At 39.8% G+C, this 27,953-nt stretch overlaps 1 protein-coding gene across 1 annotated transcript; it reads right to left on the bottom strand.

Moving 5' to 3' along the window:
* Window positions 1-14: 14 nt before the first annotated feature.
* Window positions 15-27,349, bottom strand: plxnc1 (plexin C1; the record flags this gene model as incomplete). The annotated part of the gene is made up of 31 exons (XM_080051214.1): window positions 15-142; window positions 1,545-1,619; window positions 1,702-1,842; window positions 2,523-2,670; window positions 2,779-2,942; window positions 3,742-3,837; window positions 3,969-4,003; window positions 4,340-4,415; window positions 5,677-5,777; window positions 8,553-8,721; window positions 11,566-11,712; window positions 13,102-13,300; window positions 14,476-14,600; window positions 14,688-14,729; window positions 14,829-14,932; window positions 17,396-17,497; window positions 17,581-17,680; window positions 17,807-17,974; window positions 18,068-18,238; window positions 18,729-18,834; window positions 19,833-20,012; window positions 20,563-20,696; window positions 20,824-20,868; window positions 21,762-21,837; window positions 22,185-22,287; window positions 22,424-22,589; window positions 22,679-22,784; window positions 22,858-22,955; window positions 23,349-23,483; window positions 25,302-25,424; window positions 26,330-27,349. The coding sequence occupies 31 exons, from the start codon at window positions 27,347-27,349 to the stop codon at window positions 38-40; spliced, it is 4,560 nt and encodes a 1,519-aa protein (XP_079907340.1). The 3' UTR covers window positions 15-37.
* Between the last annotated feature and the right edge of the window lie 604 nt (window positions 27,350-27,953).

The raw sequence follows: 27,953 nt of genomic DNA, 5'->3' as shown, positions 1-27,953 counted from the left end.
CATTCATAGTCACTCCATGAGGGGAAAGTATGGTGGCTCAGTTCCACGAGCAGGTTTTTAGTCCATCGAAAGAGTTTTTTACGTGATGCAGTTGCTCCGTCAGCTCCGTAGGGGCTCCATTTTGGTCCAGTTTCTCCTTTATCTGTTGGCAAAGGCAAACGTACCCAGAATATCTCTCATAAGAACTTAAGCAGGCATATTAAAACTCACATTTTTCCTAGTGTGGTATATTAAAAGCACATCTTTTAATCCGTCTGCTTGTCATGAAAATGCAAAATAATGATATTAAGAAGAGGCCGTACTATGAGGCAAACCAGGCAATGGCCTGGAGCCCCCAAAATGCCCTCTTTATATTTTTCCCCCACTTCTGTCTCATCCGGCCTATGCGCGTCTGTTTTATGTTGGCGAGCCTGAGTAGGTAGCCTATATTTTAGAGACGTTTCACATCAGGCCAGCCTATTCTGTAGCCTAGTGATGCACAGCGTATTTTTTATTTATTTTTTGCCTCGCACCCGGCTGAGAGTCAAGCTGCTCCGCCAGAACAGTTTGTAACAGTCAGCTAATAATCAGGTTGAGTGGAGCAAGAACTATTGCCACTAACCTCTTCATGAGCATTAATTACTCTCTTGAAGTAACGTTACTTTAATAACATCCAAGCGAAACGTCAGTCCGCATTGTAAGTATAGTTTGTATGGAGTATCATCTCATTATGCGTACATTAGAGCGGTAGATGCAAGGGCCCCCAAATGACTGTTCGCCTGGAGCCCCCAAATGGCTAAGTTTGCCACTGATGATATTCACATAGAACTCAGGTGTACACTCCAAAGATATGGAACTGTGATGCTGCACTTTAAAATGTTTTAAGTTATAGATAACTGTTAGGATTATTTTAGCTGGATAATGCAGCTTGTTTATAAAGCTGTTGATTTGAAAAGAGTGCTGCTCTGTCACCACAACAGGAAGTCATAAGGTTTTAAATCTCATTTCCTCTCCACACAGTCCCCTGTCGGTAAGCCACTCTTGGCTGGAGCTGTCCCCGTCTCAGTTGCATCTTTTACTATGTGGGTAAGCTGCTGTAGCAGAAACCTCCAGTATGAATTGATACATTTCTAATGTCTCATAATAACCATAGACGTGACCACAAGCAGCATCATATTTTAGATATGATCCCCATAGGCCTAGCCGCCTAGACAGGTTGCATCTCTCCTTAGCATAGGGCGTGCTCACACATCTATGACTTCTGCTTTAGATAATCGCCCACACGACAAAGACTTTAATGTTGAATCAGTGTGAAAAGAGAAGTGTCAACCTTTTTTTCACTATATTGTCTGAATTGTGACAACATCATGGAACATTTATTTGGTGGTCAAAGAGACATTTTTGTCTGTCTCAGAAAGTTGGCAGTTTTGGTGAGTGCTGTTAACATGGAACAGAAATGCATTCAAAACAAACCAGACGTGGCCTCCAGCATAGTCAGTTCATAAAGGGGTTTCATTATGCATTAAAAATCATCTTAAACATCCTAATTGAAACGTGACACTGACCTCTGTGAAGTAGCGCTGAATGTATTTGTAGAGCTCTCTGAGGGCTGCAGCTTCATTGAACTCGTTTTCATGTTTCTGAAATGAATGAAAAATAACAGTCATCCACTCACTGCCTTCCTCACTGTTTTTAGAGACGTTGTCCTGCAGTGGACGTTACCTTTGACTCCTCCAGCAGGAAGTCCTTGAATTGGGATTCTGTGATCTGTGACTGGTCTCTGATCTGCTTGTAGAAGGTCTTCACTTCCTGTTTGAACTTGGGAATGTCTTTGGCATAAAGGAGCTTGTTGGTTGGTGCATGCTGGAACACAACAATATTCAAAGTTTAGTGTGAAACTTGTTTTGTTTCATTCATACTGTAGGTGCAAAACTCCTGTAGGTAGAGGCATGGTTATACTTTCATATTAGTCATCTCCATTATTACTTACTGTCTCAATGAAGAAAGGAAAAATGCACTTTTCCTGCAATTATACATTTTGGGTGCACTCACGCAAGGCACTTGTACAGTGCGCAAACACCATTGACGGCTATAGTCTAGTTCGTTTGAGCATGGTGCACTTCCTTAGCCTGGTGTGCTTTGGCACAGTACGGATTGTAATGTCCAAGCAGAGCCGTCACCAGCATGCACATTTACGGGGGTCCTGACGTCAATTTATATGAGACTGTTCCCCGCGACCCAATGCGTCCGTGCTCTGTTGCAGAAGGGTTGGCCTTGGTCTGATGTGGAAGTGGAATATTTGCTGCAAATTTGGCTGGATGTAAATATTCAACAACAATCGGATACAAATACGCTCCAAAACCCAAACCCGTGCGTATTAAGTCGTGGTGACATATTGGTAAGGCGCAATCTAGCCAAGGCATGAGTCTTTTGAAGCATTGTGAGTGCAGTCCTGGCCTGGCCAGCGGGGGAGAAAGGAGCACTGCACAGATCAACCGGGCCGAGTGTGAGTGTACCCATTGAGACATTGCTCTGTGCTTTACCTTCCCTAGTTGGGTGTCACTAAGAGAAAAGGAGTCCATGAAGGCCTGAGCGATGACAGACAGGCAGCCATCCAAATTTGGAGTCTTCTCCATGTCAAAGACAAACTGCGGGTTCTTCAGGATGTTGATCCAAAAACGCAGGGGCAAGCTAGTAACGAGACAACAGAAAACTCAGGTCACACACACTGCACTGCCTCTCCATGTACACATCTTATTGTTCCTCCTGTCCGCAGAGCTGCTGTTGACCCAGACTTACCTGTTGGTCTTCCAGATGTGCAGGACATCTGGGTCAGTGATCTTCATGTTGTCTGCCTGAGTGTCCAGGAAGTCGAAGAAGTATTTGACGGCGTGCGGGGCTTTGCCCTGCGGCATCCCCCAGATAGATCGGAACAGGTTCTCCACAAACGAATGCACCGCCACCTTGAAGAGGACGATCAGAACGTATTGTTCACATCTATAATAACAGCATTATTAATGTTAAAGAAAGTGATTGTAGAGAACAGCTTATTGAATCTTTCTAGTTTTTGAATGAGATGTTGCGACCCTTCTTTAGTAAAGTGTAAGTGCTCCCCCACTCTCACCTCAGCTATTAATATCCTGTCTAAAAGAAATGGAAGTTCAAAGCGCCTTCTACACTTATCACAGTGGAAAATGAAAACCCCTCCAAATTCAGTAAAGCTGCGATCACAGTAACGGTGCTTCTGATACAGGTTTACTGTAAAGGACACATTATGCTTATTATGCTTATTTTCAGGATCAAAGTTGTAATTTGGGTTCATACTAGAATAAGTTTCCATGTTGTAGTGTCCAAAAAACCCTTTATATTTCTCACAGTGCCATTGCTGAATCTCCTCTTTTCAGCCTCTGTCATAAGGGCCGTGAAATCTGACTGGGGTTTTTGAACACATGTTTTCAGGAAGGTGGAGGTGGAGAAAAAAAGACTATGGGAGTCTCAAACCAGGGACCCATATAAATGCTGAAAAGAAACATGAAAAAGTGCATTTTGCATACTAGGTGACCTTTGAACAATGCATCTCTCTGCACAGGCTGTATAACGGCTTGTGACAATGTTCTTCTTTTACACACGGAACTAAAGAGATTTTGTCAAACCCCTGGTGGCATTAACACTGCTGCAGGTGTCAAAAATAACCGTGAGAGAGACTTTCTGGTATGGCTTCTCTTAGTGTTGGTGTCTGAGTAGAGGAGGTGTTACTCTTGCCTTGGTGGAGAGCAGCTTGGTGAGGTGCACTTCTTTCAGTTTTAACTTCTTCCTCTCTGGGTTCTTTCTTTGGTCCTCGTCGACATCAGGATCAATCTGCAGGAAACAAGCATCAAACCACCATGAAATGAGTCAACAATATTCAGTGATGTGTACAATATTTACAGGGATTAAAAACTGATTCAATGATTCACCTCTGAAAACAGAAAACACAAAGTGCCTCTTACCAGGTGGAAGTATTTTCTAGAGAAGTTCTCATCATCTAAAGGAAAAACAATTAGCAGACACGATGAGCTTCCTCCTCTGCCATTAAAACATTTGTTTTGGTGCGTATGGATTAGTTGTAACATTTTGTAGTTCTAGGATATTTCTGAACTTTGGACTGAGCCAGGCTAGACATTTCTCCCTGCGTCCAGTCTTAATCGTCCTTAATGCTAAAATAAACTAATCCCCTCCTGGCTATATCCCCATATTTAGGGGACAGACATGAATGGCCTTGATCTTCTCATCCACCTCTTGCTTAAAAAGCTAATAGTTAAAAAAAATGTTTTATCAAAACTATTCCTTTAAGTTGTAAATACATAGTTTTCCTTCTTACCCTTTACACTTCCCTGAGGACTCAGAGGGGGATGAGTTTTCTTAGAAAGTACTTTGATTGTTGCTCCTTCAGGAACCTACAGGAGTACCAACACAGCCACACAGACAGGTAAATAAATGATCTTTCCTTTAACCTTGCTAGAACAGCATGGTATGAGAACAAACAATTGCAGAGTCTTTACATTTCAGAAAGCTTAAATGTATAAAAAAGACTACAGATTGTGCAATAAAACCCGTCATTTACATCCGGCACGCTTTCATTTTTACCATTCAAGTTTGTGTTATTGTATAGGAAACCACAGCCAGCCACAGAAAATCCCCACAGACATTTAGGTTAATAGTTTCCTACGGTGTTGCTGTTGCAAGATGTTCATTAACAGCAGCTTTTCAGGAACTTCATAAAAACAACTTAACTTACCATATGCTTTATTCTACTAGCAATACATTACAAAGCATTTATACCACAGTCCAGGCCACCGGGCAATCACACAACTCAGCAAATGTGTTGTAACGCAAAAGAGTCCATATTGGTCACGCTCTGACAGTATTCTGATAGGTTGAAATGTATGTAGCACAAAAAAGTCAATTTTCCCATTAAGAAGCCATTACAAAGCACTCTTCCTCCAGTTTTTCTCCCTCTTTCTGTGAACATTCTCTCCTCTTTAATGACTAATGAGATTGTTAAGAGCTTCCCATCTCGTCACACCAAAGCCATCTCATTTCTTTCCCCACATTCAATTAAGTTGTCAAAATGATTCATCTAAATTGAAACAGCAACTTTCTCAGTAATAAAGGTAAAAGAGTATGCAGGCAGGACTGATGATTTGCCTTTTTCTTTTAGCGCGCGTGTGTGTGTGTGTGTGTGTGTGTGTGTGTGTGTGTGTGTGTGTGTGTGTGTGTGTGTGTGTGTGAGAGAGAGAGAGAGATTACTAACTGTTGTGTCACTTTTTTCATGTTCTTCCTTTTCTCTGCCTCTTCCTGTTAGATCTAATCTGACGATGTTCAAAATATTACAGGCAGCCTTCACCACGAGGGCCTTGTTATTAACATTTTGAATCCAGTCCTGTCAAGCCGTCATGCAAATGTGATATGAGAGCCACTGAAAGTACTCGTATGTTTGCTCTTTTCCTGTAGGGCGAATACGGCTACAATAATACTCAAAGTGAGAGAAGGGGAGTGGTCGTGTTTTCACATTGCACCCTAAGCAGCATCTTCTATCCAACACCCAGACACTCAATAACAAGACACACAGTTCCCTCAACAGAGTATGTAAGTATGACAGAAACTGATAGCCCCCCTTAAACCAACACTGCTGTTTTTAATACTCCCATTCCCCACCTTGTAGTGCTTCAGTGTGTTGAGCATTGTCACCTCCCCGATAACCTCAGAGCTCGCGTCCACTTCTTCAAGAGGGACAAACGAACTATCCCTCTCATACTCTGGTGGGAAAAGGGAGCAAATGATGGTTAAACAGTATTGAAGCTTTAAAAACAGGTTATATGTTGTATATAGTTTTATTAATACTAGAGGCACAGTAATTTCACTAAAACCGCTAGGCACTGTAGTTTGTAAGGAACATGCTAACAGTGTTTTGTTTAAGCAGTTTCTTCACATGTCGACATAGGAACAAATCCAGGAAAGGATTGCGCTGCTTTTGCAACTAAACCTGTGCAAATGAGAGAAACAGATACCGTCCAATTCACAAAGCACGTGCAAAGGGGGGAAATGCACGCAAACTGCACTGCCACAGTGAGCACGGGTGCTATTTCTACTTAAATCGTGGTGCTATTAATGCGCACAATAGACTATAACTAGGGGGCAAAGTGATTTTTTGGACATGGGCTGTTGTAAAAGGTTGTTCACCTGAAATGATATCTAGGACCTTCAAGGATCACAACCTGGGTGGACAACCTGGTCAACTACCTGCTGGAAAGCTACAGCGGGCCGAAATAGAAAATCAGAACCATGGTTTAATGCGAGGGTAAAATTTAATTTTTTTAACTTATAGATATCATCATGAAACTTTACCAGTTGATTACTGGCATTAAAACAATGATTTTTTGTATTAAAGTTTTTTTTTTAATTTTTGGAATATGTACGCAAATTTAGCATATTTCACAAATTATGTACACATTTGCCGTAATGCATTTTTAAGACCTGTACATAGTATTTTTTGATTTATAAAATTAAAAAAGGCTGTGTAAAAAATCCTTCTTTAATAACATTCAGAATTGTGCTGAGAATGATTATGGAAAGTTTAGTTGATGTCAGTGACTTAGAAGTTGAGATTTTTGGGTGAGAGTAATGAAAAAAACTATCAAATCATGTCAATCTAACCACTATCAATTCAGAATTATCACAACATTTCTCACAGAGGAAGTTTATGTAGAAACTTAACAGACTTATATAATGTCAAAATGCAATAAAGATTTTAACTCTGGCTTTATCCAATATCTAGATTTTTGTTTTTTAAAGATGTGCAAATTTGTGCATAATTTGTGAAATATGCCAAATTTGCATATAGGGGAGAGTGGCCTAAGTTGTGCATTTTGGAAGTTGTGCCACCCCTTGTTTCTAGAAAACCGTGGAAGAAATTGGAAATGTGACCACATATTTAAGAAGAGCCATCCATTAAAGAACTCATCCTGTAAAGAAGGGAGACACAAGGAATAAGATATAAGCACATTTAAGCTCAAAAAACTGTGTTTTGCCTTTCAAAGTAAAATTTCCATGATCAAGGTTTTTTGATTATTGTGTCTGAACAATTATAGACAAGTTTGAAAACATTTGACACATGTTTTAGTGCTTTGGTATGCTACATTTTGAGTCTATACAGTTAGCACGATGTCAGCCCTAAATTGCTGCATCATGCTTATTATCCAAATTTCTGGGAGTGGGGTTATTTGTGCCAAAGGGCCTGGGTGAGTTATAAGTAAGTAAGTAAGTAAAATGTATTTATAAAAGCACATTTATGACAGTTTGCACTGTCCAAAGTGCTGTACATAGTGCATTCAGTAGGTAAACAATGAAGGTAAAATAACAATAACCTAAATAAAAGACGTAAAGCCCATACATCCACATAAACACAGATAGTAGTGCAGAGGTAAGATAGTTAATGGGGAGGAAACACCAGGGTGTACATATGGGTTTTGAGCCTTGATTTAAAGGCAGAAACGTAGGGGAATCACATTTGTCAGGTGGCAGTTGGTTCCACAAGCACGGAGCAACTAGTGCAAAGTACATTTCTGAGAGTTGTGCCAGTGGCATGGCTGTATACGCTGGTCACCAAAAGAAAGTGATTGTCTACAGTAGCTCAGAAGAGAGTGACATCTCAATTCCACTTAACGACACCACTGATGAGAGTTCAGATGGCCAGAAAGATGATGATGGTGACTTTGTCATTGTGAGCTTTGCAGGTAAAACCATTAGATCTGCTAGGCCTTGTTTAAGACAATTGTCCTTCAATCTTTGTCAACTATTTACTTTATTTACTTTAAATACACCTTAAATAAGTAATTGTCTTATGGATTTGTCTTGCATTACAGTTTATGAGATATATATCAATGGCACAATTCACCCCATTCTGGCACTATTCTCTCCAACCGCACAACTTACACCACACCGGGGGCAAGTTGTGCATCAAGACAACTTTTTTTCCCGAAAGCTATATTTCTTCAACAGTTTATTCCAGATCCAAAGTTTTTATTGCCAGGGATGCACAACACCCTGAAATATATGTACATATTTGAGTTGGAGACTTTACTGTCAAGGCCTTACTTTAAAGTCACTTTGAGTGAAAAGTTGCACAACTTAGGCCACTCTCCCCTATATTAAATTTTTTTGAAAAAAACTTCGATACAAAAAATCATTGTTTTAATGCCAGTAATCAACTGGCAAAGTTTCAAGATGATATCTATAAGTTAAAAAAAAAAAGTTTTACCCTTGCATTAAACCATGGTTCTGATTTTCTATTTCGGCCCCCTGTAGCTTTCCAGCAGGTAGTTGACCAGGTTGTCCACCCAGGTTGTGATCCTTGAAGGTCCTAGATATCATTTCAGGTGAACAGCCTTTTACAAATGCCCATGTCTGTTTTCAGAAAAAAGAGGGTTTTGCCCCCTGGGTACTAGACCTGTCTGTCGGATCATGTCCTGTGTTGGGTGGTTATGATATCAAGTGTAACTTTAATATTTAAAAGGCACTGGTCTGTCTCTTACCAAGACACACTTCCCTCAGGGCAGTATTGTAGGGGAAACCAAACTTGGCCTTGAAGGTGGACAGGATTTTCTCTTTGACCTGCTCCACTGTGTCACAGCTGAGAGCATTGACTTCCAGCGGCTCGCTGACCTCTCCGTCGCTGCCCACTGCAAACAGCACCTTCAGTTTCTGTGAACAGTACACACACACATGCACACTTGCAGCCATACTCAACAAACACCACCTAAATAACCACTAATGCTAATCTCAGTTTTCCCATCATGCAAACAGTAACTGAATCAAAGCCTCATGGAAACAGCAGCTGTTTCTTAGTACATTACATTAGGGATCTTTGAGGGAGGGTGTGGCTAATGTGTGGCTAAACACAGCAGTGTTGCAAGAGTTAATGTATCATCAGCCTCCATCTTATTTCCTTCCTGTCGGTTTGCGGCTAATGCACACATGCGGTCTAATGGACGGAGAATGAGTAGTAAAGTATGTGACGACCAAAGATGTGTCGTGTCAGATAAGATAAATGGAGATGGAAAGTGTAAAAGAGGAGGGAACACATGTACTGAAGATGTAACACAGTAAAGTGTCACACTAGGGGAGCGTATTGCTTAATTCAACAGGTTTTCAAACATGTGCCTTTCTGTGCAGGGTGTTAATGTGTCCACTGCTGCCCCTGTACATTGGATGTTCAAGAAAATCTTAATAACATCCAAGTGTTTGCAGGTTTGAATACCAGCCAGTGTGTTTGTCAAACGCATGTAGTCAACTTATTGTCGGACATTTCATAACAAGACAGTTAGCGTGATTTGAACATCTTTACTTCATCTTCATTTCCATAGAGCTTTAGATATTTGTCTTTAATTTGTTAAATATAATGTTTTTTATAATAGTTCAAATCAACATATACCGTACATCACCTCATATCATAATATGAAATCAAAATGAACAAGACTGCATGTAGTGCATGAAGCTCTCTATCTAGCTCTGAAGAGTAGGGTGTGTTCAAAGAAAGCTTGTTCGTACGGTGCGTGGGTTCATTGATGTGTTTAGTCTAAGAAATGCTAAGATGTTATATTTCCTTGAACTGGGTGTTTTTCGTCAAGAATCTGGCTGTAAGTAGCTGCTTCCTCGTACAGGTTCTGTCAGCTTGAAATTGGATGTATTTGAGGGTTTCTCTTCATCAGGATCAGCACATTAAAGTAAATGAAAGCACGTACGCAGTGTCTTCCTACTTTTAAATATGTCCTCTTGTAAAATATGATTGACTTTGACATGTAGGGTTTTTTTTTTATTTGACAAAACAATTTTCTTTCTGTTTAGGATACTAACAGATGAGCTGCAGTGGTTGAGCAAATATTCAGGAGAAAAACTCCTGTACTAAGAATAGGTTTTTGATCGACCCAAGCTTCTCTCAATATTTAGTTTCCAGTCAACACACTGAAAGCTCTCTCTCTCTCTCTCTCTCTCTCTCACTCTCTCTTTCACAGCTGTAACCAAACATCAAAAACTCTCATTCTAAGTGTCAAAGTTTGACAGCAAGTTATTTCCTGCCAGTAGGATGATGAGCTGAAACTTTTTTTTTGGTTTCACTTATGTTAGCGAGGTCCACTAATTCACCTCAACAAACCTCTGTTTAGTAAGCAATGGGTTTAGTAATCTGAGCTATATTTTTGTATCAGTATGTCTCAGAAACAATTTTGGAACTTCTGTTCTGTGGAACGTCCAGGAAATGAGATTGCTGCATATATAAAGTCATGTCAAGCTTACTAAAGCTGTATTGCTCTGCATGTTCAAAAGGATTTTTAAATAAATGGAGGAAGTGTTCAGGATCAACTGCAACAAGCTGTCTCCATTCTCTCATTGTGGCAAACAACTTTAGTATGAAGATGTTTTCCTATAAAGTAAAGTCCAGACCGAAAAAGAATCCAGATGGGTGAGAATTTAAAATCTGACCTACAATTTGTAAATATAATATTATAGCGTCATTTCTTAGAACAAAATGTCTGTATTGGAAGATTGGGGTACTGTAAGTAAGTAAGTACAGTTTTGTGCCTTTTAACATTCTTTTACACTGACTGAAAAAGTCAGGTTTTTCATAATATGCCCCCTGTAACATCAACATCAACATGTGACAAGTACTATATTAAAAACAAATCTGAGTAATTCGCAACATAAATAAATAGCTGCATGTATGTTTGTTGAGGCTTAGTTAGCTGTAGATTTTAAATAGAATTGGTTTAACACAGGGTTAAGTCATTTATCAACTATACAGCTTCCAGAATGTGTCACTGCTAGTCATGCAGCTTTGTGAAGCTGAACTTAGGCACATAACATGCAACATTCTGATGTTTAAAAATAAATGAGCAGAACAAGATACATTGAGCGTTAATAAACCCACATTCAGTGCCTTCCTAATAAGATGACTGGAATCTGACATTTATTTTTGTCAGTGTGTTTCAGAAACTAATTTGGAACTTCTCTTCTCCACATCCAGTAAATGAGATTGCTGCATACAGTATATGAAGTCATGTCAAGCTTACTGAAGCTGTATTGCTCTGCACGTTCAAAAGGACCTTAAAATATATGGAGGCTTCTGAGGACTGACATTTTTGATAACAAAATGTGTGTATTGGAAGATTGGAGTACTGTTAGTAAGTAAGTACAGCTTTGTGCCTAACAAACTAACAAACCAAAAACAGAACTGAGAAATGGGAAGCGTTGATGATCTCTTCCACATGTAAGAGCACAGTGTGTCTAAACTTGTGATTGACTGACAAAGAACACGCAGGTACAAGCCAATGCAACATTGCATAGTGTAGTAGTAATGCTGTGCAAATAGTGTGAAGTAAAACCACCACGCAAGAAATGACCTCTTGCCTGGTAAGTAATCCACTTACGTGTGTAAAAAACCCTTATATGCAAAATGTGTGTGTGTGTGTGTGTGTGTGTGTGTGTGTGTGTGTGTGTGTGTGTGTGTGTGTGTGTGTGTGTGTGTGTGTGTGTGTGTTTTTGTGTTTGTACCAGGGAGCTGAAGTCTTGAGCCTGCCACAGCAGCCAGTCCTCGCTGAGTGTGTACAGAGCTTTCTCTGTCACACTGTCCACAGGTCCTTTAGCGGTCTGCTGTGTGAGAGCGCTCACCAACAGGAACAGGTGCTGGCCCACACTTTCCTGTAGAAAAATCAGAATCAGGAACAAGGCTCAGAAGCTGTAGTGAGTCACTGCAGAGCTTTCTGAGTGGCACAGTTCAGTATGGGGCATTTTTGTATTTAATTCCCTCTGCTTTACACTGCCCAGTTACAAAAAAGGCAAGGCTTGTAAAACAAAACTCTCATCTCAAGAATGTATTACTGACAAACAAGTGTATGAAAAAGAATGAAACATGTATGCATGATTTTAACAGAGCTGAGTCAAATGTTAAACTGTATGTAGGTAAGGTCAATAACTCCTCTGGGTGCATGATAGCTGTACAGAAGCTAATGTGCGTAACCATGGTAATGTTTCCTTTAGACGTTATTGGGACTATGGCCAGATGAGGTGTAAAGTGGATGTGGTTTGTCAAAAGGCAGAAGTGACAACTCAGGTTTGGAGGGTATGAGACTCTAACCACACACACATGAAGTCTCATTACAGAGACATGCCTTAACAAGATGTGAATAATCAAAGGTAATAAATGCATATCATATTTAAAGGGCTTGCTTGTGCTCTGCCTAAAATGTGTATATTCAGACACAGTCCTGCCAGAGTGAGGACTTTGGTGTAATCACTTGTATTATGATGCATGGTCTGTATGTTGTAATTGTATGGTCTGTTTTTAACTTCACACAACAGGTTATTGTTTACCTCACAGTGTGTCAGGTTAATTACATATTTCTCCAATATTTTCACACGTTGATGAGTCAAAAGTGAAAACAAGAATAAAAGTCTGCAGCCTTGCTGGCAGCAGAGTGATGCTTTGGGCTGAATGCAAACAGCAGCATGCTAACATGCTCATAGTGACGATGTTAATACGGTGATGTTGAGCAGATCTAATGTTTACCGTTGAAGATAAGCATCTTAGCTTTGTAACATTTGCTCATTATCAAACACAAAGAACAATTGAGGCTGATGGGTATAAGATTACAATTTTGGTTTATGATAAAATACCTACAAAACTAGAGAAGATACATTTTTGACCTTATGTTGGCACTACATGAAAAGCCATGTGGTCACTAGAGTCGCTAACGTGGCTAAAACTTGCTGTGTGAACTTTGAACCTTTAAAGAGATCCCATTATACTACTTTTCTGGTCTTAATTTCTTGTTAAAAACTGCTATAGAGCAACCTGACACGAATCACATCACAAAAAACTATGTAGATTTTCGGGACACTCTTCCTCTTACCCTAGCGAGCACAGCAGTCTCTCTCTACACACTGCTTTGAGCTTCTAGCTCTAGTATGGTTAAACATGACTATAAATCATTATAACAACGTTTATAGGTTATAAAAGTCTAAAAGTATCATAGGTCCACTTTAAGCTTTATAGAACAGGAAAGCCTAAGAAATGTGAGAGCAACTGACCCGCAGGTGTCCATACAGGCAGATGGACATCCAGTTGGTGAGCAGTTTCTCCACAATGGACTCTGTGCGGCGTAGCAGCAGCTTGGGCTGGGTGTTGCTGTTCTGTTGCATCAGAGCCCTCAGCAGCTCCTCCATCACCTCCGTCAGGTAAGACAAGTTTTTATGGAGTGATACGGTCAGTAACGACGCCAACGCACACCTAGAGGACAGAAAAGGTAAGGAGACAGCATTAGGCAAGAACAGGATGCAGGCAGGGAGTTCAAGCCCAATACATAGCAGAGAAAGTGGAGCATAAAAAATATGCAATATGATAACTGAATGGCTAGACAGGTAAGATTGATTTGATTTTGATTTAATTTTATTCCAGACAGAGAAAAACGGTCCATAATACAATACAAAAACAGTAAAAAGACAAACAACAATAAAAAAGACTAAAAAAGACTCCAGCTGTCAGTTCCACACTACACAAAGAGTGTTCAGATATTAGCATATAGGCTAAAGCGCCAATGGTTCCATAATGTGGAAGTGAACCTAACCGCACTCATTGTAGGGTTCACTAGAGTTGTGATTATGCCATTACATGACTCCGATAGTCTACACATACATCTGTACATAAGATTCCTGAGCACAGCAGGACAGGTGGGCACATTAACACTGACAAACATTTGGCTTGCACTGCTCCAACGTGGCATATGAAGCAGCAGCCTCATGCCATCTCTCATGTAAGAGAGAAGAGATAGATAGATAGATAGATAGATAGATAGATAGATAGATAGATAGATAGATAGATAGATAGATAGATAGATAGATAGATAGATAGATAGATAGATAGATAGATAGATAGATAGATAGATAGATAGATAGATAGATAGATAGATAGATAGATAGATAGATAGATAGATAGATAGATAGATAGATAGATAGATAGATAGATAGATACGGAGCCTAAGGAAAGCAGGATAGCATAGACTAAAACCGTTGAACAGACTCAACTATCGGCTCGATTTGAAAATTATTGCAACTGTTTTGACTATTAAATGATTGCTTCAGTTATTTTCAAGCATAAATGCCAAACACTATCCAATTTCACTGTCTCAATGAGAAGATTAGAGGCACTTCTTTGTCACATGACAGTAAACTCATTATCTCTGGGTGTTGGACTGTTAGTCAGACAAAACAAGCCTGATTAGAGCCATACAAATGATCCAAGGACGAAAAGTGAGTGAAATAGGATTCACTTTAAGGGACCATGACTGTCAAGAATGGAACACGATTAATAAAAAAGCCAAATAAAAATCTGAAACTGAAGATAATAAAAAAAGATTTACAACTGTATATAATAGACACACACACAGTAGAAAACCATTCACTGACTTGTCTTTGAGGGTGAAGCTCTTCTGCTCCTCCAGAGCGTGGACCATAGTTGTGAGGAAGAGCTGGTCGTGGAGCAGCGTGAACAAGCTCTGGCAGCCTTCGTCAAGCTGAACCTTCACCGCATCCTGATTCCAGGTCAGATACAACAACACATCACTTGACACAGTTACAGAGTTTCACCAACATCAACCATCGTTGGTGTCAAACCTTACCTGACCAATGTCTCTGACACAAGATGTCATTAAAGATCCACTCTGAAAAAAAGAAAAAAAGAAAGGGAACTTTGGTGATGATGTATTTGTTATATTTCACGGTTTACAGCAAACTTTGCTTTTATTTCAGCTCCCCTGTACCTCAGGAAAGAAGATTCTGGAGGCAAAGTGCTTGTAATCCAGGAAAGGAATCGCTCCGACATTTTCCATCAGGTCAGCTTTCTCTGTCTGCAGATCCACAAACCCTGTGGAGGACAGTTAAGTGTATTATTATTATTATTATTATTATTATTATTATTATTATTATTGTTATTATTGTTATTATTATTATTATTGTTATTATTATTATTATTATTATTATTATTATTATTATTATTATTATTATTATTATTATTATTATTATTATTATTATTATTATTATTATTATTATAGTGACAAAGGGTGACCAGGGGGGTATACTACAAAGCAAACTCAACAGAGCCCGGCTCTCTTTCTTTGATCTGGTTCAACATAACACATACCCTCGCTCAGAGCTAACCGGTATCACGAAGGCAGTTATCAACCTCTTATGTTGAACGAGGGTTTCAGCTTCAGGCTCTGTGCGCGTCTCCATGAGAGGGGGCGTTTGACCGTCATTTGACTCTGCTTCCGCACAGACTGGACTGATCTTGTGCCGCTAACTTTACACTAACGGACTGATTGCCAGCAGCTGACTTCGCTGACTTCACTCAAGAGGAAGAGTTTGTCAGTCTGAATTATCACAGAACAGCAGAAAACAAAGAGCCGAAAAAAACTCTTACTGCAAATAAGGAGAGAGTGGAATGTTGTCTACTGAATTGATTAATTTATTTTACAGATCGTTCTCGTGCGTAACGTGACATTATAAAGCAATTAAAGGTTGAACTCGGATTTAAACAGTACACCATTTAGCCTAGTTGATAATCCTACACTTAAGAATCTGATTTAAGTCTGACACTGTCCCCTAATGAATAGCATAGCCTATGTGGAAAATCACGTTAGTTTTGGGCCACATCAAAATTAATAAAATTTTGATTTTGATTTAAGCTATTAGCCCTTTATTTGCATCTTATAAATACCATTAAAATAAATAGCCTAGATACAAAACCTGTAGGCTAGTCTGTATTTTCCGGACAAATATGAATCTACTGTGAGAAGCTTAACCTGCGAGTCTGCAGCGATGTCCGAACTGTGACAGCTGTCACCTGTTACGTCCCAACTGTAATCGCAACTGATGAAAAGAAAGAAGCCTACAGTGAAATAATGTTGCAACCTGTGATTTTATAGAACGCTTCATTAAGAGCCAGTGTGTGTAGATCGCCAGGTAAAACCATTTGAGGTGAGAGCATAGAGTAGCGCTGCATACAGTAGGTCTAGACTATTTAACATTTTCTGCATCAATAACTGTATGCATGTGGCAAAAAGCCACAGCGCGATGTTACAGTTCACTCTGCTGTAAGCCTTATGTCACGGCTTCGTTTTGTTCATTAACTTACTGATCAATAAGTTTACTGATTTAACTAGTTTACTCAGTGAGAAGTATCGCTCAGACAATATAGTCAGGTCTGCGGGATTTCAAAATGTGTAGTTTCCTTAAAGGGCAGCGCTCTAAGAGCCGAATTTAAGCTCAAACTCTGAAACAAAAACTGCTCTGAGCAGGTTAGCCGTGCAGCCTCTGTTACCACGGTGATCTAGCCAGGTAAAAAGAGAGCCACCTTTCGTGATACTGAAAATGCTGGCTTTAGACCGCTTTAGACTCAACAGACATCGCTCAGCCCTTAATCTCGCTTCGTAGTATACCCCCCAGGTGTGGACTGGCAGTGCAATTCACAAACTATTCTGATACCATTGCAGGCCCAAAGCAGATTACTACAAATTAGGTGAGTGTATGTGTGTATAACATTTTTCTTTAACAAAAAAGATCTCGCCTTTAACATCAACCGTATTCATGTGACGTGTAAGATATCAGAAAGAAGAACCAGTTCAGGGTAATTCACAACATATGAAATACTGTAGCTGCATGTGTGTTTGTTGAGGCCACGTTAACGGATTGTAAAGAGAAGTGGTTTAACACAAGGATGGAGGGGTGGAGTCATTTATCAAGTATATACAAAGCTTCCATAATTTGTAACTGCCATTCTAGCTGTTCTAAGGCCAAACTTAGGCACAGTAGCACAGAACGACACCGCTAGCATGGCTTCAATCCACTGCATCTGTCACAACCCGAAATGATCAGTCTCATTTAACAGGCCTTGATGTAAGAATGTAATGGTTTTCTTGTGATGGTGGCTCTGTGGTGGCCTACTATGGCTACAAGCACGACCTCCGCCTCAACCCACATGCAAATCAAAAACCATCAGGTGACTGCGTTGGTTTATAGCAGGTTCACCTTCCGCTTGAAGCAGCCATATTTCTGAAAAAATATAATGGTTTACAAATATAGCAGAAGATTATGTTGCAGTGTGGCTTGGGAGGTTTACATGTAAGTGTTCCGAGTTGTCCAAATTGGAGCCTTTTCCCCACTGTTTAAACGTTTCAGTCAATTGTAACCAAGTAACCCACATAGCCACTGAGCTGAATTCTGAGCTGATCACAGACAATGTTTTCCAGGAAAGATACAACTGAAGAGTACCTCAATACTCAACATGGGCTTTTAACGTACAGATGCATAGTGAATATTTGGGACTTACCTTGCCTGATGTCATTCCTGATGTCCATCTCCAGGTCTTCCATATGCTTGTTCATTTGATCAGTGAGCTTCTTCTGTTTGCTTCGATAGACAATCACCACCACTGGAAAACAAGCGGACAAGTTTAATCTCAAACTACAATAGAACACTATTATACAATCGATAAACCTTATGTTACATACTCACCAACAATAATACAAGGTATCAGCAGAAAGACAAGCAGAGAAAAGAGGGCCACATTCAAAGAAGAAGTAAGTAGTTCTACTTTCTTGTCTCCATACTGTATCTGTAAAAGAGCAGTAATCACACCAGTTGAAAGGAATTCACAAGGCACGAATGTAACTATTATCACAATAACATTTATTTAGCTATAGCATTTTCTAGCTTGTTGCAGCTTCACTGAAAGATTTACCATTAACCGCTGAAATGTAGCGTCGCCTGGGTTTCGAATTTCACAGATAAAGAAGTCAGTCTTGTTATCGGTTTCTTTGGCCTCCATGATGCAGGGGTATTGTTTTTCTTTATGAATGCCCCACACTGACAACTCTGCCATGGTCATCTCCAGTTTGTCTGCCTCTTTCTTAAACGACAACAGAAACAAAATGCTGACCTTGCTTGTATTCACGATGTCATAGATTTGTGCATGCGCTCTAAAAAAATAATGATGCATCACCTGTATGGTGATCTGGAAATCGTTCCCTGTCCTCGTGGACGTGAAGCTGGTGAACACGGGGTCTGGATAGTAGGTTATTGTTGTGGAGCAGGCCAAGGTTTCATTGGCTACTTTCAAAAACACACTGCTTGTAAAAGTGGTTTCAGCTGCAGGTGTGTCATAGGTGAGATTCTGTGGTGAATGTGAAAAATAAAATGATGTGTTAAATAAAGAATAATATGATATAATCTGTGTATGGCATATCATGCCATGGTGACACAGTAAACAAGGCAAGGTGATGCAACATGTGGAATATATTGCATAATACAAGGGAACTATATGACACTGGTTGTTATATTATTACAACATATGCTAATACAACTACAACATAACTAGCAAAAATGTGGTGTCAAAGAAGAAAACGTAGAATTAGAAGTAGTATGTCATATTGCAGAATAAAAATATATTATTATATAACATTTAATCTTAACATGGTGGGACATAATAAATGACATGATTCACTATGAATGTTTGTACATGTGTTTAAAATGCAAGTAGGGTAAGTATAATGTAATCAACATATTAACCATTACACAAGATAATGCTAAAGGATTACATGGGATGATGATCCTGTATTTTGACATTTAATACAGTTGGACACTGTGCGTGTCGACGAACCCACCTGATGTTTGTTTCTGGTAGGTCTGACTTCCTGATGGGTGTGGTTATGTACAACCCCTTCCACAAACTCCAGGTGAGATCCAATGAGTGTGATGTTCCTCTTGCCACTACAGGACACAGGGCAGCATCCAATCAGAGGAGAAGAAATTGAATACAGATTGGAATCTAGGAAAAGCGTTTTCTTACCATGATATCCTAAAATGATAAAAAAGACACACCTATATGTCTACCACATTTCTATATGTTAAGGATTTTTAAGGATGACCAACATATAAATCTTGTTGTGTCCCTCCAAAGCTTCAATGTTCACTACATTATGACTGTCAAACAAAGACATCGAAGTACATTCAAATAAGTGTATCTAACAAAGACAAACGTTTGGGAAATCTATAAAACATTGAAATGAGCCATTTTGGCCTGGGGCAGCAGTAAAAGATCATCCATTTAGTAAAGCTAAGAAGGTCTTAAAAAGCATTAGGATCATGAATATCCATAACAAGGTCATCGGCTCAATAAAGACCGCACATGTCTGTCTGTTGGTTGATACATTGACAAACTGCCATGCCTTAATGTTATCACAGAAAAAAGGGCTGAGTTTCTGTGCAATGGCAGGGTGTGTGCTGGATAAAACTATCAATACTCTATCTTGCTTTATTATACATAATGGTGGGAAATGAATGCTTCTGTCCCTGGCATTATGTTTTTCTTTGTGTAAGCTATGCACATAACTTGTCACAGTCACACAACTCTTAAGTATTGCTTGTGAAGATGCAAAAGCAAAGGCAGAAGTGACTCCTTCAGTTGCTGCAACTAAAAAGGGAAGTGTTCATATGGTGAAAGACATTACTTTGGGGAAGTGGTTTTCTTTCCCCATAAAATGACCCTTAACCTGCAACTGTTCCTCACTTATAACATTGTCATGTTTCCTGCACTGGGGGCAGTTCCCAAAATAACCTACTTAAGTTTTCACTGCTCTTTTAGTTTGTTATGGTAATGATTTATCGATGGCAGCATTCTACCAAAACATAATGTGAACCAGTTTTAGTTTGTTGAAACATTATTTCAGTTTGGGCAGTATAAAAATGGCAACATATCATAGTCATACCTGATCCACGTGCTGCTGGGCTCAATGTTAGTGCAAATTGGTGATGACTGGTAGGCGATTTTAGCGCTGCCATGGCAACTACCATCTCGTAGGAGAACACATACTTTGACCACGCCTTTATTATCAGTCTTGTTTATATGAAACGTCAGATTGACACCAGTGTTGTTCCATACAGGAGACCTGAGCAGAGCACACAGAATGTCACAGTGGGAGACAGCAACCAGTTAGTCTCACTGAGATCAATACTCACTTTATAGTATGCAGAACCTGTTAACCTGGTAGCAGCAAATCAACATGGTTTTATATTCAACCAGTTTATAATTCTACTGCAAACAAAACAAAAAGAACACAACTTAAATCACAACTTTTTTTCAAAGTCAGTGAATATCTCCTCCTATCCCATCCGCTACCCATCTGTACTGTATGTGCACTGAAAAATTATCCAGTGTTAATCCGCAGCCTAGGCTCTGTAAACGGGCATGTTGCTAGCTACGGGGGGCCACCTTTGAACATATCCATTGTTTACATACCATTTGCAGAGCCTAGGCTGTGTATTAACACCAGAATATTTTTTCTCAACACACAAAGTATGGACACGTAGCAGATCATGATGAGATATTCATTGATTCCACCTTCAAAATATGGGTGGCATTTCCCTGTAAATAATTGCTATCTTTGAATCGTTATTCATAGCATAGGCAAAATCTTAGTTCCTTGTAAAGTGACTCACTCTTGTGGATTGCAGTCCATGTCAGCCTGAATCCTCACTCTGGTCACGTCCCTGAGGTTATGACCGGACAACACAGCATGGTTTCTGCCGTAGAAAGACACCACACTGGGGCTGATGGAGGAGATCTCTGGTCTCTGACAGAACAACACACACACACAAAGGTCATCAGGTTTAATGCATTAACTTCTACTGAAAGTCATAAGCTCTGCTGAGTGCAAATTGGCATTAGCGGGAAGACTTTGTGTTAGAATTAAGACTCACAGAAAAGTTCCCCCATGACTCCATCATTTGGCAAACACTGTCCTGCTAGAGGAAGTGAGAGGAAGAACATTAAGCAGGTTTACATTACTTTAAATGTAAAGGGATTTTGGCTAACGATAGTTTAGCTAATAAAAACTGGAAACATTTTTAGCAATACCAGTTCCAAATTCCAAAAGGCTCAAGAGGTTCACACACTTTCAAGTAGCACTGTATATTCCAACTACTTTTTTGTAATAAAAATATAATGAAATATTTTGCTCTAACAAACATAGGGTGTAATTATTACTGATCAGCAACATCTAGGCCCAATGAGCCCAGTAGATCTCAATAGTGAAGTTTCTCTCTTTGCAATTGTCAACTCAACCAACAAGACACATGAAATGGTTACATGGTAACAGGTGAATAAAATGGTTTTGGTGTTGCAGAAAGGTATCACTTTATGTAAATTTGTATTGAAGCTAAGTGTTATGTTTCCTCTTTTCCAGGCTTTCACCAGGTTGGCTAAAGCTAGGCATGCAAATAAGTAAGCAAGTGGATGAACTAAAATGTATGACAATTTCTTTTACATATAGATTAATATAATAATACTAAATAGAAATTATAACAATGTATTAAGTTCTGAGCGCAAGAGACATTCCTACAAGCAAACTCAACTGAAAAAATGTGCATGACTAGAGCAAAACATTTTATGAGTCTAAGTGAAAATACAATGTTTTAGTCATCAGTTTATCTTGCATTCTTTTTAACTAGTAGTTACAAATATCTGAATCTTAGAGCCCTAGTTCTGGTGTTATTATCAATGTTGAACATATCTCAAATTGAATGCGGTGCTGTTGCATCTCAGAATGCAGAACTTGGAAACCTAGCATGAATGTACAATATGTATGAAGTCTGGAATCATATGTGTTAAGAAAAACACATAGAGCATGTATAATTACATTCCCCACTCCTTGAGATGCCCATGAACAGCTGTTTTTGCTCCATTCACACCCAGCCTCGATACACTGCCGACACCTGAAGAGAAAAAAAGCTTCATCACTTTTTTTTGTGGATAACACTTGAATACGAACATAACTCCAAATTGTACTGGGCTGCAAACATCTGTTGCTTGTCCAACTTGCATGCATTTTCATTTGGAATACTTCATTTCTAGTTTGGAGTTCTATGAAGGCCACTGTGTGCAGTCCAGTGTCATTACCTACCATTTTGAGTGCACCACTTACTCCTGCGGTATGATCAGTGAAAACAATCTAATCATTGATTTATCTGGCTTTTTATTCGTTTCAATTTTTTAAACTTTTCAGCTCTATCTTATGTTAGAAATTATATATTTCAAGTTCTTGAAACGGTAGTGGATTTACAGGAGAGAGGTTGGTGGTCCCCTGATGTCAGCACAGTTGGATAGCTTCAGTTGTTCTAACCATTTCTTCGAACCGACCGTAATACTGACTGTGACAGGCAGGCCTGTTGAGTGAAATGAATAGAGTCAATGTCAGAGTCTTGTTCATAATGTATTGAGAATCACACATGTTGTTCTTCATTGTAAATGTCCATGATTGTCAGATTCACTGGATTATTATATAAGTCAAAAGTCACTGACCTTCAGCAGAAAGTGTGCTATTTGTAAGGATGCAGGTGCATTGTGGGAACTGTGCAGGACTGCTTTTCCTGCTACAGAGCTCACGGGAGCTTGCAGAGAATTGACAGGTGAAGTTGGATTGTGCCCTCTGGCCCACAGTCAGATGTGTCTGGATGTGAAGTTTGATCTGAGAAATGTTGTGATGAGAGTGTCAAAGAGAAACAACTGACAGCCACAACAACCGACTATTGGTAAAAACTTGAACGTATTCTTTACCTGGCCACTACTGTCCTTTACAACATTGAAGGAAACCATTTTCTGTTGAGAATCACCAGGAATGGACAACCAGTCCGAACTTTGGCAGTCATCTTCAAATGTGCAACTAGGAGGAGAACATGCTTTTTTAACCAGGTTTACAAATATAAGACGTCAACTGCAAATGTTGTTTCTCTGACCTTCCAGTGCTGCACCAGACACAGTATGGATCCTGTGCTGACCAACACTCCTCCAAAGTTGTGTGTGTGCCACAATTTGACACAGGTAAACGCTTCATCTAAAACAAAACAAAAACGCATATTAACACGCATTAATACACATTAAAGGTGCTACGAGAAACTTTAAAATATTTTTTAAACAGTCTCATTTTTCCTCTGATGATCATAAATGACATGTAACAGCAAATCAGACAATCAGTGCAAAGAATGCTCATTTATATATGATTTCTTAATGCCTTTGTCATTGGTATACCCAGGAACAACATATGGCATTGTAAAATCACTAGCACTTCTGTCCAAAGGGGTCGCAAGAATTAATACAAACTGAAAGTTCCTCAGAGCACCTTTGACATGACATTATGTTAACAAAGAAAATCTGTACAATTTTAAACATTCAACGTCTCCAAGTATTCGCCGAAGCTTTACAAAGAAAACATGCACAATGCACCTACCTGGTTTCTAAATGGCACATACACGTGTTTACCATCCACTTGGTCCAGATGTATTTTGGGGAACACTTGGCGGTCGTCATTGGCCCTGTAGAGCACCCTGGGACAGGTGGTGTGATAGTTCTTGTCCACAGCAAGCTGACAACAAGAGTGAAGCAGTGTTATGTTTGTCATAGCTGCTCTGCTGATAGATATCAATCTTAACCAACAAATTGTATTTTTATCCATTTGTTTTGGAAGGGCAGCAGGCTTAACTTAACTTAAGTTGGGAACTTGCGCTGCTAATTTGAATTTTGAAGTTGCCTTGGCTCACATGAACACAGCTTTTATGACTAGATGCTAGGCTTCATAATTAACGTCATTGTTCGCATGCGTTTCACAGTGAGCTGCACTTTAGTGTTACGTGGCCAGCAAAATAATTTAAAAAAATTCCTTTAAGGACATAATTGGCATATAACTAACCCTAACTCTTTAAAATATAATGTAAGAGTGTTATGTACCTGTATATTATGACCGGTAAGGACAATGTAATGGGAATTGTTTTTGCTGCAGCAATCAATGGCTGTGGGGATTCTGTAGAGGTAGGGTTGCATTTCCTGGTATGTCTGTGGCAAGGCATCTCTTATAGGTCAAGCCACTAGCTAATGACTCCTGGAAAACCTTGGTCCACTGCTGACTTTCAGTCGTAATGGGGATGTTGTCCTCTGCTACATGTTCACACCAGATTCATGCTGATGTTGAGTTTCTGTCACTATTTCCACATCATGACAATTCCACTTTGATGAACTAACTCAATTCACCATTTACCAGAATGCAGGATATGATGCAACTGTATATTTATGTTCAAGCAGGAATGACATGATGTATACAGTGTCCGCTTCTTCAACCTCCGAGTCTGTTCTGGAATTTCTCTCCTCTGAAGATAACCTGACCATACACCTGACTTCTCCCCTGTCTGCACTGTTGAACCCAATGTCTTAAATCAGCCCCAGTGTATATGGACTGGAGGACAGCCTTAAGTAAGCCTTATTACTGTTGTATAATTGCAGCTGTGTTTGCCTTCTTGAGTCTGTTGTCTTTTCTATGTGTGTTTTACTTGCATCTTTCCTCAGTGCCTTCCCTTCTGCTCAGACCCTCATGGAACAGTTTGCTTATTCTGAGTGCCAACCTATTTATCGACCACTCCCTTTATTTAAAGTAAAACTGCCTTTTACTCTACCAGCCCTCTCAGAGTGAATGCATTGTGCCATGCTTCTGTTGAACTATGACAAGACAGTGCTAAGGTGGGTATGTTATTGGGATCAATAATTAGCTTTCTGACAAGTACATTTAGACGGAATGGTTAGACCTGCTCCACTCACAAGTTCCTGGTCCTTTTTGCAACATATGTATTTTCTACGAGCTATTACCTGTTCATCTGCAATGTGTTACATTTGCCAGTGAGTTCAGAGAAAAGCATTTTTTTTTGTTCTGTGTTAAGACCTCAGCAGCAGAGCTGTAAGGAATACACTTGTGAGAGTAAACTGGGGATGAAGGAGCCTATTGTGTCTAGCGGAGGGATACTGTGGCTTTTTCCAAGACTTTGGTTAAATTATTTTATCATGTGAGGGAGTGTGAATAAAGAGTGTGTGTAGAATATTTGTATAATTGTATCAAGGAGACGATAAGAAGACAGTGATGGGCATGGCAGAGGAAATAAAGACGGAGGTGACAGGAAGCTGGTCGGTAATACAGACTGGACTGTAGATTCGCTGTTGCCTGCCCTTCTGCACTTGTGAAAGTAAAAAAAAATCACATCGTGGTTCTAATTCAAAATTGGAATGAAGGATTTTGGAGCAGGTTTCTGCCTCTAGAATGTCATGCTTCATCGTTGAATAAACACTTGTTCAGGAGAAAGAAATGCTATTATTCTTTGACATTCTATTTTACAAGGTATATATCACTTCTTATACACACCTTAATAAGCTGACCATCTCCTGTCCCAATGAAGAAAACCATCCAGGCCTTCTGTTTCACTGCCAGCACAGAGGTCATGTAGTTCTGCCTGAACAGCACCGTCTTTGGCTTCAGTGTCTTTGGCTGAGAGACACAAACACAATGAGCATCAGATTAGCTTTGAAGCATTGAGGCTGGGTGATCAAGTGCACTTAAAGTCAGGCACATGATCGTGAGGTGCTTATGTTGTAGATAGTATCAGCTACATAAATTATCATTCATGTGGGCACACATCAGATTCAATATTATTCATTGTTTGAATCAAGTCTGTATCATACCCAATGACTTAAGCTACAGTAGGCTACACTTTGCTAGTAACAACATGATGAATTGAAGATTAAACACACACAACTATACTTGCTAATTTAACCCACTGGGTCCAGTGAAACTGTTAGCCTAAACACTGACACAGCTAACATTTCATTAAGAAGCCTTTAAACAGTGTGGCTAACTAAAATACTGATAATGAATTAAAAATATATGTGTGTGAAGCTTTTCCACCAGTACAAAAATACAATATGATGAAAACTTGGTCTTGCTAATAAAAATATTACCATGGTTAGTACAAATTAGGAGATAGTCATAATTAGGAGATAAGAAGTTGAAATCTCAAAATGTTTAATTTTGTATTTCATAATTATTGTTAATTTATAATGCATGTTGCATATAGGCTAATGCATATGTATGCCTTAATTACCAAGGCAAAGTTTAATCAATTTTATTTTATTTTATCTAGGCTATTGGAAGAACAGACTTCCATCAAAATCCATGAATGATAAACTATTGACTATAGTTGTGCCTTTATTGTGCAATAGAAGCTTCAGCATTACCCAGTTCCTCCCTCGAATATGCTGTCACTAGCAAAGTCGAAATAACTTATTACTTTTGGTTTCAAAGGCTAATTGTATAAATGTTTGAGAACAGGTAGGCTATGCGATATCTTAAAAACTATCCATAATAGGCCTACGCGGCCAACCCACCACCGTTAGTTGTTCTTGGTTACAGTCACTACTACAGAAATCTGGGTCCTTCTTCTTATCGGCCTCTACGGTGAGATCAGGGCTGATGTCAAACACGGCCAGCACGGTGTTCGTCTGTCCTCCGTCCAGACTAAACACGCCGCTCCAGAGAACCGGCAGGCCGCCCGGGATCACCGAGGAGGCCAGGAGTCTGCTGCGCCTGTCTGTAGCATCATCAGAGATACGGAGAGTCGCGCCCCGCAGCGACTCCAGAGTCTCCGATTTGCCATTTTTCCCTTCAAACCAAAGGAGACGGACTTTGTTGCTGTTGTCCTTCGAGGGCAGGTTGGAGAAAAGATAAATGGTTAAATTGATCTGAAATCCATCCACAAACTCCCTAAAGTCACCATTGTTTCTCATGTTGATTTTAGGTGTTTTGAATTGGTCATTAATGGAAAATATGCCTCCTTCTTGATTATTATTCGTATTATGAAGTTGCACAGTATCTGTTTCAGCGCAGATGGACTTGGACTTTATGGAATCGTTGTTTTGCTGTAGGCCTATGGCTGCCATAATGTAAGTCTCGGTCTGGGTCGGACTATTCTTCTCTACATTTACCCGGAAGCCGATTGACGCTTTGCTGTGGTTTAAGGGTCCCACCTGGACGTGTTCATAGTACCGCACATTGGAAATGTTCTTCAGGTCCAGCACCTCGCAGTAACCGCACTTGATCACCCCGCAGCTGATAAGAGCGTCATCCTCAACCAACGGCACCAATATGTTGACTCTGAAAGTTGCGTTTCTCTCATTGGTCTCAGAAACCCGGCGAAACTGGTCGCTATCGATCAGGATTCCCCTCTGGCTCAGACTATGGACAAGAGTCAGGTCGTGGCTCAGCTGGTACAGTATTTCTTCTGTAGCGATGTAAACAGTGCCGTTGGCCACGGCGTAGTGGCGGATGTCTCCATTCAATTTAAAGTCTCCATCGCTCGCCATGCACCGAGCAGGTTCTCCCATAAGAAAGAACAACAGACCAGGCAACAGGACCATCTTCTTGCAGCGGTGGCAGTAAACCGCTCATATGGCGAGGTTCTTCATGGCACTGTGCGTTCCTCCAAAGTGTCACTGAAGTCGCGCGTAAAAGCGCAGCACGCTTCTGTGGAAAGGAGAAGTACAGAAGGTGGGCGGAGGGCGCCCTGCGAAACCGAAAACGAACAGACATTTAAATAAACTCCGAGATATGTTTTGCATCAACACTGTTTACAATGAGCTGTATTCGTCTTACTTTTACAACGTTTTCAAAGTAGTTCTAGACCCCAGAACCAATGAAACCATATAACCTGCTGATGTAGTGCGATCTCTGGCAAATTCCAGACGATTACAGCCTCCAGCTGACTAGAAAGCGTTTTATAATTCCATTGTGAAAAATGCACGTGATGATATTCATCTCAATAAAGCCGTTTTGATTGGCCTGCTATGTGGCCAATGCGCATGTAATAATTAATCCGTGGGCCTTATTGAGAGGAATGATGCCCTGCATGGCACATTTGATGCTAAAACGGGACATTGGCCTAGCCTATAGTGTAAAAGGGTTGGTGAGCTGCATCCAGTTGAGTTCCATGACATAATTCTGGCATAAAATAATATCTTTGGG

This window comes from Ammodytes marinus, assembly GCF_949987685.1.
Source record: "Ammodytes marinus genome assembly, chromosome: 22".
NCBI lineage: Eukaryota > Metazoa > Chordata > Actinopteri > Uranoscopiformes > Ammodytidae > Ammodytes > Ammodytes marinus.
Note: the sequence above shows the minus strand (reverse complement) of the source record. Positions and strands in the feature narration are given on the sequence as shown.